Source organism: Bos grunniens, chromosome 25 (genome assembly GCF_055505025.1).
Source record: "Bos grunniens cultivar Pamir isolate PY7600 chromosome 25, Bosgru_T2T1.0, whole genome shotgun sequence".
Classification (NCBI taxonomy): domain Eukaryota; kingdom Metazoa; phylum Chordata; class Mammalia; order Artiodactyla; family Bovidae; genus Bos; species Bos grunniens.
In genome coordinates, this window is record NC_141189.1 from 12,860,511 (window position 1) to 12,874,794 (window position 14,284).

Here is a 14,284-nt window from a genome sequence, read left to right on the forward strand (position 1 = left end):
CGCTCAGTTGTGTCCGACTCTTTGCAACCCCATGAATCGCAGCACACCAGGCCTCCCTGTCCATCACCAACTCCCGGAGTTCACTCAGACTCATGTCCATCGAGTCGGTCATGCCATGCAGCCATCTCATCCTCTGTTGTCCCCTTCTCCTCCTGCCCCCAATCCCTCCCAGCATCAGGGTCTTTTCCAGTGAGTCAACTCTTTGCATGAGGTGGCCAAAGTATTGGAGTTTTAGCTTTAGCATCAGTCCTTCCAGTGAACACCCAGGACTGATCTCCTTTATTTATTTATTTATTTATTTATTTAATTTTGTTTTATTTAACTTTACAATATTGTATTGGTTTTGCCATATATCAATATGAATCTGCCACAGGTATACATGTGTTCCCCATCCTGAACCCTCCTCCCTCCCCATACCATTCCTCTGGGTCATCCCAGTGCACCAGCCCCAAGCATCCAGTATCATGCATCGAACCTGGACTGGCGACTCGTTTCATATATGATATTATACCTGATCTCCTTTAGAATGGACTGGTTGGATCTCCTTGCAGTCCAAGGGACCCTCAAGAGTCTTCTCCAACACCACAGTTCAAAAGCATCAATTCTTCATATATGGTAAATCTTTATAATAATTTTATATCTTGCATTAAATTTGTATCTGATCTGGGCACCCCACATTATATAAGCTTGGAGCCCTGCAAAACTGGACCTGAAGCTTAAGGAACTTCGGGTTTTCCTGAAACTTACAGGAGTTGTGGATGCAGTGGGCTGCCATGAGTTTTAACTGGGATTATAATCTCCCCACTGGGACACTGTGAAAGAGTATACTATTCCTAGTTATCGCCACTCCCCCCCCACCCCCCTGCCCAGGAGATAATTCATTCACCAGAATTTTCCCAGGCAAAAACGAGTATATGGAAACTCTCATCTCTGCCCACTCAGTCACCTTGAGAAGCGGTTAGCAGAGGTCAGGCTGGAGCAGGAGACGGGTTAAGAAGCCAGGACAGCCAGGTGAGGTGATGGGGTCTGAGCTAAGACGTGGCTAAGAAGGTGGACACAAGGACCTTCAGGATGGACGGCAGGGATGAAGGAAGAGGAGGGGTCGAGGCACAAAGGTTGCCTGGGGTGCACAAGGAGGCAGGTGTTGGGGGCGGGCAGTGATGCCATTTGGATGCAAGGGAATGCCAGCGGGAGAGCCACAGAGGAAGGAAGCGGTTCTCTGACAGCCCAGGTTCCAGTGGCAACTCACGTCTGTGCTGAGGGAGTCAGGTTGGCTGGGCTCCCATAGATATCACCCCTTGCCAACATCAGAGAAGGAAACACCCCGAAGAAGAGGTCGGGCTGCAGGGTGCATGGCTCAGTGCAAAAACCACCTCTCTTTTAAAACACAGCTAGAAGCCTGCCCTGCCTTCCTCGGAGCAGCCAAAGCGTCCATGTGGCCTCTCGCCATCCCCTCCGTAGTCTGAGCAGAAATAGCACCTCCTGCATCATGGCGGCTGGTGGCTGCTGGGGCTCCCTGGGCCCCCCCGAGCCCTGACCTAGGAACTGACCCCCGATTCCCTTGAAGCTAATTTTCATCAGCACCAGCTTCTCGGTCTCATCAGCCCCGTCAAACTCCACATGGGCTAAGGGTTCTTTTGTTTGTTTGTTTCTTAAGCTCTCAGTCTGTACTTTGGGCAGGAAATGGTCCTTTAGCCCCTGCTCCCATACTTAAATAAAAATGCTCTCCTGTTCTCCATGATATATTTGCTTATTGGATTTGTTTAATGAAATATGGATTTATCCCATAAATATTGGAGTTGGTGTAGTCCATATTTCAATTAATGGATCATTTATGTGTCATGCTAACTTTGTAATTACTGAAATGTAGAAATATAGTGGATTGAAATGAGTCTCTGGTCTTCTTGGCATTCCTGCCCCCCATCCAACCATGTCTGAAGAGCTTGGATCCGTGAACAGGAAGGATTGATATGAAGCGGCGGTGGGGGTGGGGGGTGCAGTTCAAAGGGGCACAGGACTGAGAAAAGCCAGCCCCATGCACTTGGCGTGGAGATCTGTGCTGTGCGCGTGCTCTGGGGTCCCTTAAACAGCCCCGGCCACTGTCCTCAGAGGGGCGGTGAGCTGGGCTCTGGCCGGGTGCCTGGTCATCAGTCTGCTGAGCGACCCGCAGCTCCATCTTCATCTCAGTTGTAAAGCACAGCCTCTTCCCCTCTTTGCCAAATCTTGGTCCTAAAGGGCCCTGAATATACAGAAATACAGATTTCTCACTACACCCTCCTTCCGGGAATCCACTGGAAACCCTCAAGCAGGCCTGTGAGGTGGAAGAGGAGTAAATGCCCGACTCCATCCCTGCGAACTGGGCCTATCGCTTTAACTGGCTCCTTCCTCAGCCAGTGGGTGCCGCCCTGAGGACACCCTGGTGAACACCTCTCTCTCTCTCTCTTTCCCCCACCCCCACTGTGTCTCTCTTTCTCTCCTGCTCTCTCCCGCCTGCCGTTTGCTGACCAGAAAAATCTGGCTGGAGAGGCCCATGCCGCGAGCACGTCACATCCATCATTCTATCAGAATACATCCAAGGGTGGGGATGCATTGTTCTCGGAACGGGCTGAGCCGGAGCCGGAGCAGAAATCCTGAAGTCAGCCGTGCCTTTGAGCCGCCTCTAACAGCACCCTTTGGAGACCCATTTCATACAAAATTTGAAGCCTGTGTTTATTGCCCATTAAAGCAACCTTTATTTTATGGCAAATGTTGCAGTAATTGCCTTTTACGAAGAGCACTTTGTAACACACATGCACAGTTGAAAGAAAACCACTCTGGTATTGTCTATCGGGACTTAATGGCGCAATTAATTTTACTCCATCTGTTCCTGAGACTTTAAAGGAAAATGGATTTTTTTTTTGAGCGCACTTTAATGAAGAAGATAAAGCGGCCCGGCTGGTGTCCCACAGGCTCGGCGCAGTAAGTTCAGATTATTGCTCAGTCTGTCAGAATGGGCTGCTTCCCTCAGCAGCAGCCACAGCCAGCAACGCGCTCTGGCCCCTCGCCGCGCCATTCCTGATGACAAACTGCCAGCCGGCTCCCACAAAAGCACGATTAAAATGTCAGCACAGGATGACGAAGGGGCCAAGAGGGTCCTCGGAGACAAACTGTGTTCAGTATGAGTTAATACTTTACAGCAGGGCTGGGCCGGCTGGCTGCTGGCTGCTGGCGGCCCGGCCTCGGGAGCGCCCTCCGCCTCCCACAGCCCCAGGGAGGCCCAGCCCCTGCAGGGACCCTCGGATCAGGGCGCTCGGAGGCCCTTGGTTGGGGGGGACCCCGGGAGAGGGGATGGCGCAAACTTGGGATGTGGGATGCACAACGCCGTGCCAGCCCTGCCCCGGCGCCTCGGGTTCTGTCCCCGATGTCCACTGGGGACCGTCTCGGGGACCACGAGGGCGGCTGTGAAAACGCTCCCCATAAAGAAGGGCTCATGCAGAAAGATCTCACCCCTGCTTCTTCATCCAGTGTCCTGAGCCTCGGCCTCTGCACACAGGGCGGGGCCGCAGCGAGGGTTCAGCAGCACTGTGTCTTTTCATCAGCCTGACAGCTGGCTGAGTGACAGCATCTGCTCAACCCCTGGACCCGGGGCGGCTAACTTGCCTGGGGGCGGGGCACGCTCGTCTCCCTGGCTCAGGTCCCCCGCATCCCCTGGTTCGGGGGCGTCCATGCGGGTGAGTGCCTGGGAGTGAGGCGGTGATGAAAAGGACAAGGAGATTTGCATCCCTGGCCTCCTGCGGAGACCCGATCTGCCATCCTAGTGGGCAGCAGGTGCGCGCGCCTGCCGTTGTCCCTAATGGTTATTACCAGTGATAAGCAGGACAAATGGGAGGTCATCTCTCCTGCCGGCAGGTCAGGGGGGCTGGATTTAGAGCCCCCAGGAGACGAGGAAATTAGATGGTCGGTGTCCGCAGTGGGGGCTGTCACCAACTCTGGGCTCCAGTGATACTGGAAAGGGAGGGGGTGGTGGGAGTCTAGGCAAATGTGATTCATACCATCTCGTCATGCTTGGGCACCGTCAAGAGACCCACTGTCGGACGTTCTCAGGGCGGGCACCAGCAGGGGAACGGGGGCCGGCAGGGGGTCCCAGTGTGGGGCAGCCACGGGATTTGGTTTCCTCTTGGTCCATAGGATGGGCCGAGATTTCACAAAAGAGAGAAGAGGGAAGCCTGCTGGTTTCTAATCAGCCCCTGGGCCTGTGTCCATTCCCACTGGTGCCCAGTGGAGGCGCGCTTCCTAGCTTCCTGAGCCTGCTCTCTGCCCTCCTCAGACCCTTCCCGCCCTCTCCCCCAGGCTTGCTCTGAGACCGCTGCTGTCCGCACGTCTGCCTACCACTGAGCAAAGTCAAGTGCACTGGTCCCCCTCGATCTGAGGTTCTGACTCTCTCCTGCCCTCTTCCCACATCTAGCATGTTCCCCTCCCTCCTGGCTTGTCTCCCCCTCCCTTCGTCCCCTTCCCATTCCATCCATCATCCCTCTTCTCTCCTAAGAGTGCTCTCTAAATCCTATTGCCTTTTTATGTCTCTCTCGGGTTCTTCCTTCTGCCCTCTCCCAGAGCAGTTTTCCTGTGTTTTGAGCATCTAACGGCTCACACCAGTAATAGCCTCATAATAGCCACAATTGGCTTTTACGGAGCAAGCAGCCTTCTGGGCTGCCAAGGACGCACGGCCCCGTCGGTGACCCCAGACACACCTCCTTCGAGCAGAAGTGTCCCCCTGCCCCTGCCGACAGCTTTGCCACGAGCCAGGCCACACATTCAGCCTTCTGCGTTTGTTTTATGATGTGAGCCAAGGGCAGTAGAGAAAGCCATGTGTCTTGAGAGAGAAGAATCGGTATTGGAGGATAATGGAAACTCGCGTGGGGTGAGGGCTTCAGGGACAGCCTCCCTCCCCCATGGGTGGGTGGTGAGAAACAGTAGTCCGGGAACCTGGGTGGGGGGCGTACAGTGAGACACATCCCGTGTGGAGGTGCTGGGGGATTTGATGCAGAAGAGAGAGGCATAGGGGAAACCCCCCAGCTCCCCCACTGGCTGCTCTGGAAGACTATCCCAGCCTGGCTCTCCCACCCACCCATTCCTTCAGCAGGTGTCAACTAAGCTGCTTGAGGTCAAGGGAGGCCAAAGACATGTGGGAACAGAGGCTGTACCCAATCCATGATGGGCCGTCAGCCTACAATGTTTAAGGGCTTGCTGTAAAGGATATTTTGAGGACATCTGGGGAGATTTGAATGCGGACCACGTGTATGATAATGTATCAATTGAAGTTTCTGGTGTGGCACTGTTCTTATTCTTCAGTTCAATTTAGTCGCTCAGTCGTGTCCTTCTCTTTGCGTACCCTGTGGACTCCAGGCTTCCTTGTGTATCACCAACTCCCGAACCTCACTCAAACTCCTGTCTATTGAGTCGGTAATGCCATCCAGCCATCTCATCCTCTGTCGTCCCCTTCTCCTTCTGCCTTCAATCTTTCCCAGCATCAGGATCTTTTCTAATAAGTCAGTTTTTCACATCAGGTGGCCAAAGTATTGGAGCTTCAGCATCAGTTCTTCCAAGGAATATTCAGGGTTAATTTCCTTTAGGATTGACTGGTTTGATCTCCTTGCAGTCCAGGGGACTCTCAAGAGTCTTCCCCAACACCACAATTCAAAAGCATCAATTCTTCTGTTCATTAAGCATCAATTTTTACAGTTCTTATTATTAGGCAATACTTTTTTTCCTTAATTTAAAATTGGTTTACCAAAAAGAAATACATGTGTGTTTGTGTAGTTATATAGTGTATACATATGTATTCGGTTCAGTTCGGTTCAGTCGCTCAGTTGTGTCGGACTCTTTGCAACCCCGTGAATCACAGCACACCAGGGCCCCCTGTCCTGGAGTTCACTCAGACTCATGTCCATCGAGTCAGTGATGCCATCCAGCCATCTCATCCTCTGTCGTCCCCTTCTCCTCCTGCCCCCAATCCCTCCCAGCATATGCACTCACAAATAGATATACACACATACTTAAATACACACATGTATATATTGCACACACTACATAAAAACACACGACACGTACATATACATATATATATATATATTATACACACATGCACACGCACGCACACACGCGCACACACACGCACACACACAGGCTTCCCTGGTGGCTCAGGCGGTATAGAGTCTGCCTGCAATGCAGGAGACCTGGGTTCGATCCCTGGGTTGGGAAGACCCCCTGGAGAAGGGAATGGCAATCCCACCCAGTATTCTTGCCTGGAGAATCCCATGGACAGAGAGCGGAGCCTCATGGGTATCATCCGTGGGGTTGCAAAGAGTCAGACACAACTGAATGACTAACACACACATAGGCACACACACAGATACACACACATGGAGAAATAAAATGTGGCAAAGTGTTAATGAGGATTGAATCTAGGTGAAGGTTGATGAATGTTCACTATAGTTTTACTAGTTCTGTGTAGACTTTGAAATTTTTTTCAAAGGAAAATATATGGGAAAAACATTTACAAAGCATGTGCTAGATGCCAGGGTTATTCTAGGCACCACATGTATCATCAGTGCCCAAAACAGGCATGGGGTCCTGTCCTCCTAAAGCCACCTTCTCATGGTAGGAGAGACAGGGAGCCCTGTCGGCAGGGGAGCATGGTCGGAGATGGGGAGGGGAGACGGGGGCCCTGGTGGGGAGGGTGCTGTTTTCACTGGAAGGTCTGAGTAGACCCCCTGAGAAGGGGACATGTGCGCCAGGCAGAGGGACAGCTGACCACGGTCCTGAGGTCACTGTCTGTCCACTCAGCCCCTGAGTGGGTATTTAGTCCAGTGTGGAGTGTCCCGTGAACCCCACTCCCCACAGCCCCACCCCCCCACACCTCACTTGCTGTGTGCTGAGGGTGTAAGGCCAGGCCTGTGATGGTCCTGTGATCTGTGGAGAATCAGCGTTTCAGAGCCAGCTGGCGGCCTGGCCCCGGCAGCCTTGCCATCCAGTGCGCCATTCGGTCTACACACACGGTCATTCCTGCTGCCGTGTCCAGTGGGGTAACCGCAGTAAAGGGGAAGGGCACTGGGCCAGGAGTAAGACCGTGTGGGTTTGGGCCCATCGCCCCATCTCATTCAGTTTCATGACCTTAGCCAGTCACTGGGCTTTCCCGAGCCTCAGTCTTCTTCTGTGAGATGGGGGTAAGTACAACTTCTTTCCAAAGTGGTCAAGAGGATAGTGAGGTAAGCGTGTGTGCAGGCAGGTGGTGACCCGCATGTCACAGAAGCGCGGTTTGCTCCCTGGACTCTCCAGCTCTCGGGGCAGCTTGGCGCCGTGGCTCCGGTCAGCCGGCGTGGCGGCCGGTGGCCACTCTCCTGCTGCCTGTCGCCGCACCCTCAGTTGGGTCCCTGAACTTCACACCCTTCCCTCCACGTCTATGGTGGGGGCGGGTTAGGAGGGTGTGGCCTCTGCAGTCTCACCCAGCTCTAAGAAAGCGATCCCAAGATGGAGAGTGTGGGGCACCTTATGAATTCCACTTCCCAGAGACGTGGGCAGTGCCCTGGCAGCTTTCGCGCCATGTGAGAGGTTGGCTTCTGCTGGTGCTCACCAGACACTGCAGACCAGGAGGCTGTGCGACCGCGAGGACACGGCCCTTTCCAAGATCGTGGCAGTTCTGATGCGCCTCTCCTGTGTCCATCCGACCTGTGGCTGACTTCTCAGCTGCTGGTGAGGCCTTCTGAGCACCATGAAGGCAGAGGGTTTCATGGGGATCGAGCTTCTTAAGAAATGTGCTATTTTCAGAGAAGATGGCTTATCTCTGCACACCCGAGGGCCACAGGGAGGGACCAGCCCAGCTCCTACCTGAGCCGGTGTCGGCAGCCTTCAGACCATTTCATCTCAGAAGGCCTGTGCTCTGCCAAAGCCCTCCTGGGGCACGTTGGCAAGGCACACACAGGGACGGACATGAAACTGGCCTTAGAAGTTCCAAGCCAGGTCTTTCTCCTCCTCGGAGCATCCTGAGCTGGGGCCTGGATGCAGGAGAAGGGCCAGAGTGAGCCCTCTCTGCGGACACATCCCTACACGCTTGGGAGAGGAGGATGGGAGGAGCGCTGTCCTCCTTTGACGTGCTCTCGGAGGACTCTGATTAGCAAATATTTCTGAATCGTCTGGAAAGGGTGACTTAGGTTCTTTCAGAGTTGGTTGTAATTTTCCTGCCTGAAATGACTTAAGGACAGAAGAGCTTGTCCAACTCCCAGGTGGCTCCAGGCCCAAGAGGGACCCCAGGAGAGACCTCTGAGTGGATAGAAGGGCAGAGCACCCAGGCGCTTTTCAGCCAATTAGTCTGGGGACGCCTTCCAGGAAGCAGAGCGGGAAAGGCCGAACTGGCTCCGTGCGGGTGTTTGCCCCTGGACTGGAGTCCGGCTGGCTGCTCCCTGTGGGAATGGCACTGGGGCCCTGGCAGCTGCCAGCAGGAAGGAGTGACTTGGCCCAGCAGACTGAGGTCGGTTATGTCCCTGCGGGGCCTCAGGCTCTGGAGGAAGAGCCCAGGCACTGAGCTGTGTCCTGGCTGGTGGTCAGCGGCGTCCTGGAGGGGAGGGGTGAGGCCCTGGCACAAGGAGGCGGCTGGCAGGGAACGGGAGGGCAGCTCCGCCTCCTCCCACGTACTCTGAGGTGGTGTGTGGTCAGAATGGTCCCACGCCAGCAGCAGGGACTTCACCTGGGAACTCGCTCCAATGGGGATTCTCAGGCCCCCACCCCAGGCCTGTTGAGTCAGACACAGCGGGTGGGGGCCCAGGGATCTGATTTTCCTGTGCCCTGCAGGCCAGGCTGCTGTGTCATGGGACCCATGGCTCGGAGCAGTACTTCCCGTGATGGTGGTGGAGATGCCACACGTCCACCAGCGGCCGGATGCACCCTGCCAGCCAGGTGAGGTGGAGGCTGGTGGCCTCGGGAAACCTGTGTTCAAGTCCTCCTCTTCCATGGACCTCAAGCAGAGCCTTGGAAAAGCACAGACTTCTTTGGAGCCAATCTCTTTGTCTATAAAATGGAAATAATCATGCCGCCTCTCTGTGGTTTTCATGGGGACGAAGTGAAATTGACGTCTGCACACGTACTTTGTTAACCTACAGTGTTCTGTACAGAAGGTGGGCTCCTTGTTTTCATTTCGGAAAGATGATAGCTTACCTTTACCGAGCACCTACCATTTTGCAGACAGCTGTGAGTGATCGCCATGCTATTATGCATTATTCTACTATCCCAGTTTACTACTAGACAAAGCTGAGAGTTTAAGTAACTTGGCAGAGCAGGGCATTAAACCCAGTTCAGCTTGATTCCATACTGGCTTTGAAGTTTCATTGGGAGGCTGTGTGTTTTTGTTTCTGCTTTTAATATTTACTTGGCTATATTGGGTCTTTGGAGAAGGCAATGGCACCCCACTCCAGTACTCTTGCCTGGAAAATCCCATGGGCAGAGGAGCCTGGTGGGCTGCAGTCCATGGAGTCGCTAAGAGTCGGACACGACTGAGTGACTTCACGTTCACTTTTCACTTTCATGCGCTGGAGAAGGAAATGGCAACCCACTCCAGTGTTCTTGCCTGGAGAATCCCAGGGACGGGGGAGCCTGGTGGGCTGCCGTCTCTGGGGTCGCACAGAGCCGGACACAACTGAAGCGACTTAGCAGCAGCAGCAGCATATTGGGTCTTAATTGTGACACTCGAGATCTTTCGTTGCAGCACATGGATCCTCTAGTTGTGGCGTGGGCTCAGTAGTTGCAATGCTTAGGCTTTGTTGCTCCGTGATATGTGGGATCTTAGATCCCCAACCAGGGATCGAACCCACATCCCTTGAATTGCAAGGCAGATTCTTATTCACTGGGCCATCAGGGAAGTCCCTGGAGGCTGTGTTCTTAACAACTAATTAAGCCTCACATAGGTTCCCAACCCTGGCCCTACCAACGCCTGCAGAGCTTTCAAACATACTGAGCTTAGAATAGTCTCTGAAATTTCAGAGACACTTAAGATATAAGAAAGTGACATGAGCTTTGGCAAATCATGGGGACTCAATAAATGCTTATCCAACCTATGCATTGAATTATGTATTTTAAAAGTAGCCCTTGCTGCAATCTTCGTAATTCAGATAACAGGTGTTCATTTTAGAACAGTTGAAAATTACAGGAAACTGGAGGAATACAATGTTATCTATAATTCCAGAACCCTCCCAGTGGAGTCCTTCAGACATGGGAAGAGGTGGGGGGTGTTCTCCCCACATTACAGGGAGAAAAGCAGACCTCAGGCAGGCTGAGCGATTTCCCTAAGTAGGGATGTCTGGGAGTTGGTGTATATTGATGGTGGGCAAGGGATAATGGACTTCCATTGTGGCTCAGACAGTAAAGAATCTGCCTGCAATGTAGGAGACCTGGGTTCAATCCTGGGGTCAAGAAGATTCCCTGGAGAAGGAATTGGCTACCCTGTCCAGTATTCTTGCCTGGAGAATTCCATGGACAGAGGAACCTGCTGGGCTACAGTCCATGGAGTTACAAAGAGTAGGACATGACTGAGTGACTAACACTTTCACTTTCAGGGAGTTAATAATGTGAATTTTGTACTTGGAGCTTTTGGGTAAAAAGGCAGATTCTGAAACCATTGTGTAGCATCCGCTGATTACAGCAAAGGAGCAGACTCAGGCCCGTCATTAACTCCCAGGCAACTGAGCAAGCGCTTCCAGGTGCAATTTCTCTTCCCTCCTTTCTCTAGAAATCACTTGGAGCTGAGAAGTGAGTCGACCCAGGTTGGTAGGCAGGCATTTTCCATTCTGAAGGGGAAGAATGTGTAGCAGCCATGACTTGTCACCTGCATTCTGTCTTCTCGGGTCTGTAGAATTCGAGCTAAAGTCACCAAAGTCTCCTGGTCACCAAGTACTGCTGGAGACTGGGTTTGCGGGGAGTCACCTGAAGAGCTTCCAGAGACCCAGACTTGCCACACCAAGGTTCTCTGTCTTCCTGGGACTTCCCTGGTGGTCCTGTGGTCAAAGAATCTGCCTTGCAATGCAGGGTGCGTGAGTTTGATCCCTGGTCAGGGAACTAAGATCCCACATGCCATGGAGCCTACCACAACTAGAGAGTCCAAGCCCCTTGATAAAAGATCCCGCATGATGCAGCTAAGACCCAATGCAGTCACATGAACAAATATTCAAAAAAAAAAAAAGATTCTCCATCTTCCTCCCAACACCCAGACTAAATGAGCCTTGATCACCTTCACATTATGAAACAAAATCCCCCCACCCGGGCCCCTCCACAAAACCCTGCAGCCCGTGAGTGCGTCCCGGCATAAAACCACTTTCCCATGACTTCCCCACCAGCCAGCCCCTGCTCGGGGACCAGCGAACAGAGCTCGCCACTTCTTAATGGGCCGCAGCTGAAGCAAGTTCAAAAGTGCGAGGCCTGTAAACTCCGGAAGAACTCCGCGCCCGCCGCACACCACGGCAGAATGATTCAGGAGGCCAAACTTTGCCTCATCAAGTCTGAGAATTTCCTGCAAATGAACTTTTCAAGAATTATGCCGTCGTTGGCATTACAGTATTACACCCAGGCCTGTTCCCGATCACTCACTGGAACTTATTTTGTAGTTAACCTCCATAAAGGACTGTGCGAGCGAGCCCAGGCCTGTCACACACACGTTATTTAGAAGCCCTTATTATTATTTTATTGCCGGTCCTTGACAGCTGAGGAAAAGCCAAGCGCTTTAATCTTTTTTTCCCTTTAGTTTACAGTGTAAGAGCTGCATGTAAGATGGATTTGATTAATATGTAACAGAGATGCAATTCTCTGTAAAATGTGCTGTACTTTAGCACCCTGGAAAACAAACTGCATCACAATGGCTTAAATCTCAGTCCATTGTATTATATAGACATCATAAATAATAGAGAGCAGGCAGATATTGCTGCGGGCTTCATCTGCATAACACATCTGAGCTCTCTGTAATGTGTTCAGCTTGTCACTTTTAGCACAGAAGAGAGGCAATAAAGCTAACAGCTGACTAACACACATCAGCCCCACTTCTCCTTCCAGGGGGGTGAATGCTCATTAAGCCATCTTAGCCCTGACTTTTAAAATCCATAACTCTTACAAATGTAAAAAAGTTGCCACAAAAGATTAAGCGCATAATATATGTCAGAGTATAATTTTTCCTGCATCTCCCCCAAACGCCACTCCCTGCTGCCGCCACCACCAACCACACCAAAATTCTTGTTTCTTTTATAGCCCTTTCACCGGGGGAAAGAAAATAAAAAATCTGGTTTTCAGATAAAAAACCAAATGAAATATCATCTCCTCGATAAGAAACTACGTAATTGCTGGTGAGTTTGGAGCAAATGAGCTGACCCCAGGAGAATTTAAACCTTTTTCCCCGCCTCTCTCTCCCTCTGAGACCAGCTCAGCCAGGAATACGGAACCGTCGTCCCCAGGTGGGATGGTCTGCATGCTGGCTCTTGGGTCGGTCTTAGCGACCTTGTGATGGCCTGATGAGTACCTGCCTCCGTTTCCCCGTTGGACCCAGGAAGGGAAGAAACTCTGCCTTTGTGTTTCGGAGGGGACTGCCAGATGAAGCTCCGTAGTGTCTATGCCATTGTATCTGGCAGTCGTTGTAGGATTTTCCTTATGCTATTCTGGTTGGTTTTCTTGTGTTTTAGAGAAAAATTGAAAATACTACAGTATGTCCGCTTTTGAAATGACAGCTGAGCCTTTATAAAGGGATTGGGGTTGTCGGGCAGGGGAAAAAAGGGTGGGGGAAGGGGGAGATGTTTATACTCAGAGCAGATTGAATCCCTTGGGATGAATTCTGGTGGCTTGGGAAACACTGTGGTCTCTTTCCTGGGGAGGCTGTGGTGTAAATAGTTGGTGGATGTATATATCTCATGACATTCATCTCTTTGGAAAATATACTTTAAAACGTTTTTTCCTGGTACCCGTAAGAAAAATAAACGGTCAATGGTGACCAGGATGGTAGGAAGACAGGTTCAGATGAAACAGGAAATTTTTCTTAGCAGTTATAATTCACTCAAGGGAAAAAGTTAGGGCCCCAATACTCGAATCATTTAGAATAAACTGAAGCAACCCCTGGAAAACAAACACACACCCCACTCTGCATAAGATCAGGGGACTGGCGCGCTTACCTAAGAGAAACTGGAAGCGGATGCGGAAGTCCCGTGATGCTCTGGATTGAAACACTATTTACTTCTCTGATTAGTACAGAACTCTGTGTGTGTGTGTGCGTGCGCGTGTGTAACGGCAAACAGACCAACTCACTGGGACAGAGAGGCTTTCACTGACAGGAGCGCTGGTTGTGGGTGGTGGTTGAAAGAAGGCTTGGTCTCCCTGGATGGGAGTGTGGGCCCCGAACAGGAGGACCCTTTTCCAGAGCCACAAAGACAGCTTGTTTTTGGAGAAAGTCATCAGTAAGCTCTGGTGTGGGCCGCAGCACCGCTAACCTCGGGATTCTGTGGAGGCCCCCAGCAGGCCCCGCACACTCGGCTCCCACGGCTGGAGCCCGCCCGCGGCGCTTCCCGTCTGGCCTCCCGCCTTCCCCCCTGCCCCGCCCCATCCCCCCCCCCCCCCACGCTGCAGCCAGCGTGGCTGTACCTTTCCTCCCATCCAGAGTCATTCGTGATGGACGCTGTCTCTCCCTCCCTCCGTAAGCTCCTTCCCACCTCCCAGTGCTGCTGGCTCCTCAAGTGTTTCCAGTCGTACCTAGTTCTTCCCCGTCTCCACGTAGGCCTCTTCCTGCTCAGAATCCTCTTTTCACCTGCTTGCATCCCCATCCTTCAAGAAGCAACACGAACCCCACCACCTCGGAACCCCCAACTTGAAACGTGTCTCTCCCATAAGTCTTGTTTTTTTCTCATTTTGTAAAAATACATCATTACGAGCTTCAGGGCTAGAGAGTTGAATTAATTTTACCCCTCAGGTCAGAGCATGCCATTATCCTGTATCTATGTGGGGTCTCTCTTCATTTTCCTGCTTTATCTCAGTCTACTCTCCTTCACCCCCAGACACTCAGCCTGATATGCTGGGTACAAACCTTGTCAATTGGGTGTTACTCCTCTCTGAGTGTGTTTAGCTTACCTAAGTGGTGATGTGCTATAAATCTTAGTCTGTTCCTTATCGTTCCACACCCTGCTTTTAAAAGCTGCCTGTGCTGCCGGGTATACACACAGTTTATTTCTTCTCAGCGCTGCAGAATATGCCGAAGTACACATCCAGTGCTCTGGGTGTCTGAGGATGCCTTCAG

General features: G+C 52.0%; 1 protein-coding gene across 16 annotated transcripts in view; it reads left to right on the forward strand.

Moving 5' to 3' along the window:
- AUTS2 (activator of transcription and developmental regulator AUTS2) overlaps positions 1–14,284 on the forward strand; it is a 1,218,095-nt gene that overhangs the window by 1,044,924 nt on the left and 158,887 nt on the right. Inside the window, exon 2 of one of the 16 annotated variants that reach the window (XM_086374666.1) lies at positions 8,824–8,928. The exons of the other annotated variants lie outside the window; for them this stretch is intronic. Coding sequence (XP_086230792.1) covers positions 8,911–8,928 — 18 coding nt within the window. The 5' untranslated portion in view covers positions 8,824–8,910. The remainder of the gene's footprint in view (positions 1–8,823; positions 8,929–14,284) is intronic. 16 annotated transcript variants of the gene reach the window in all.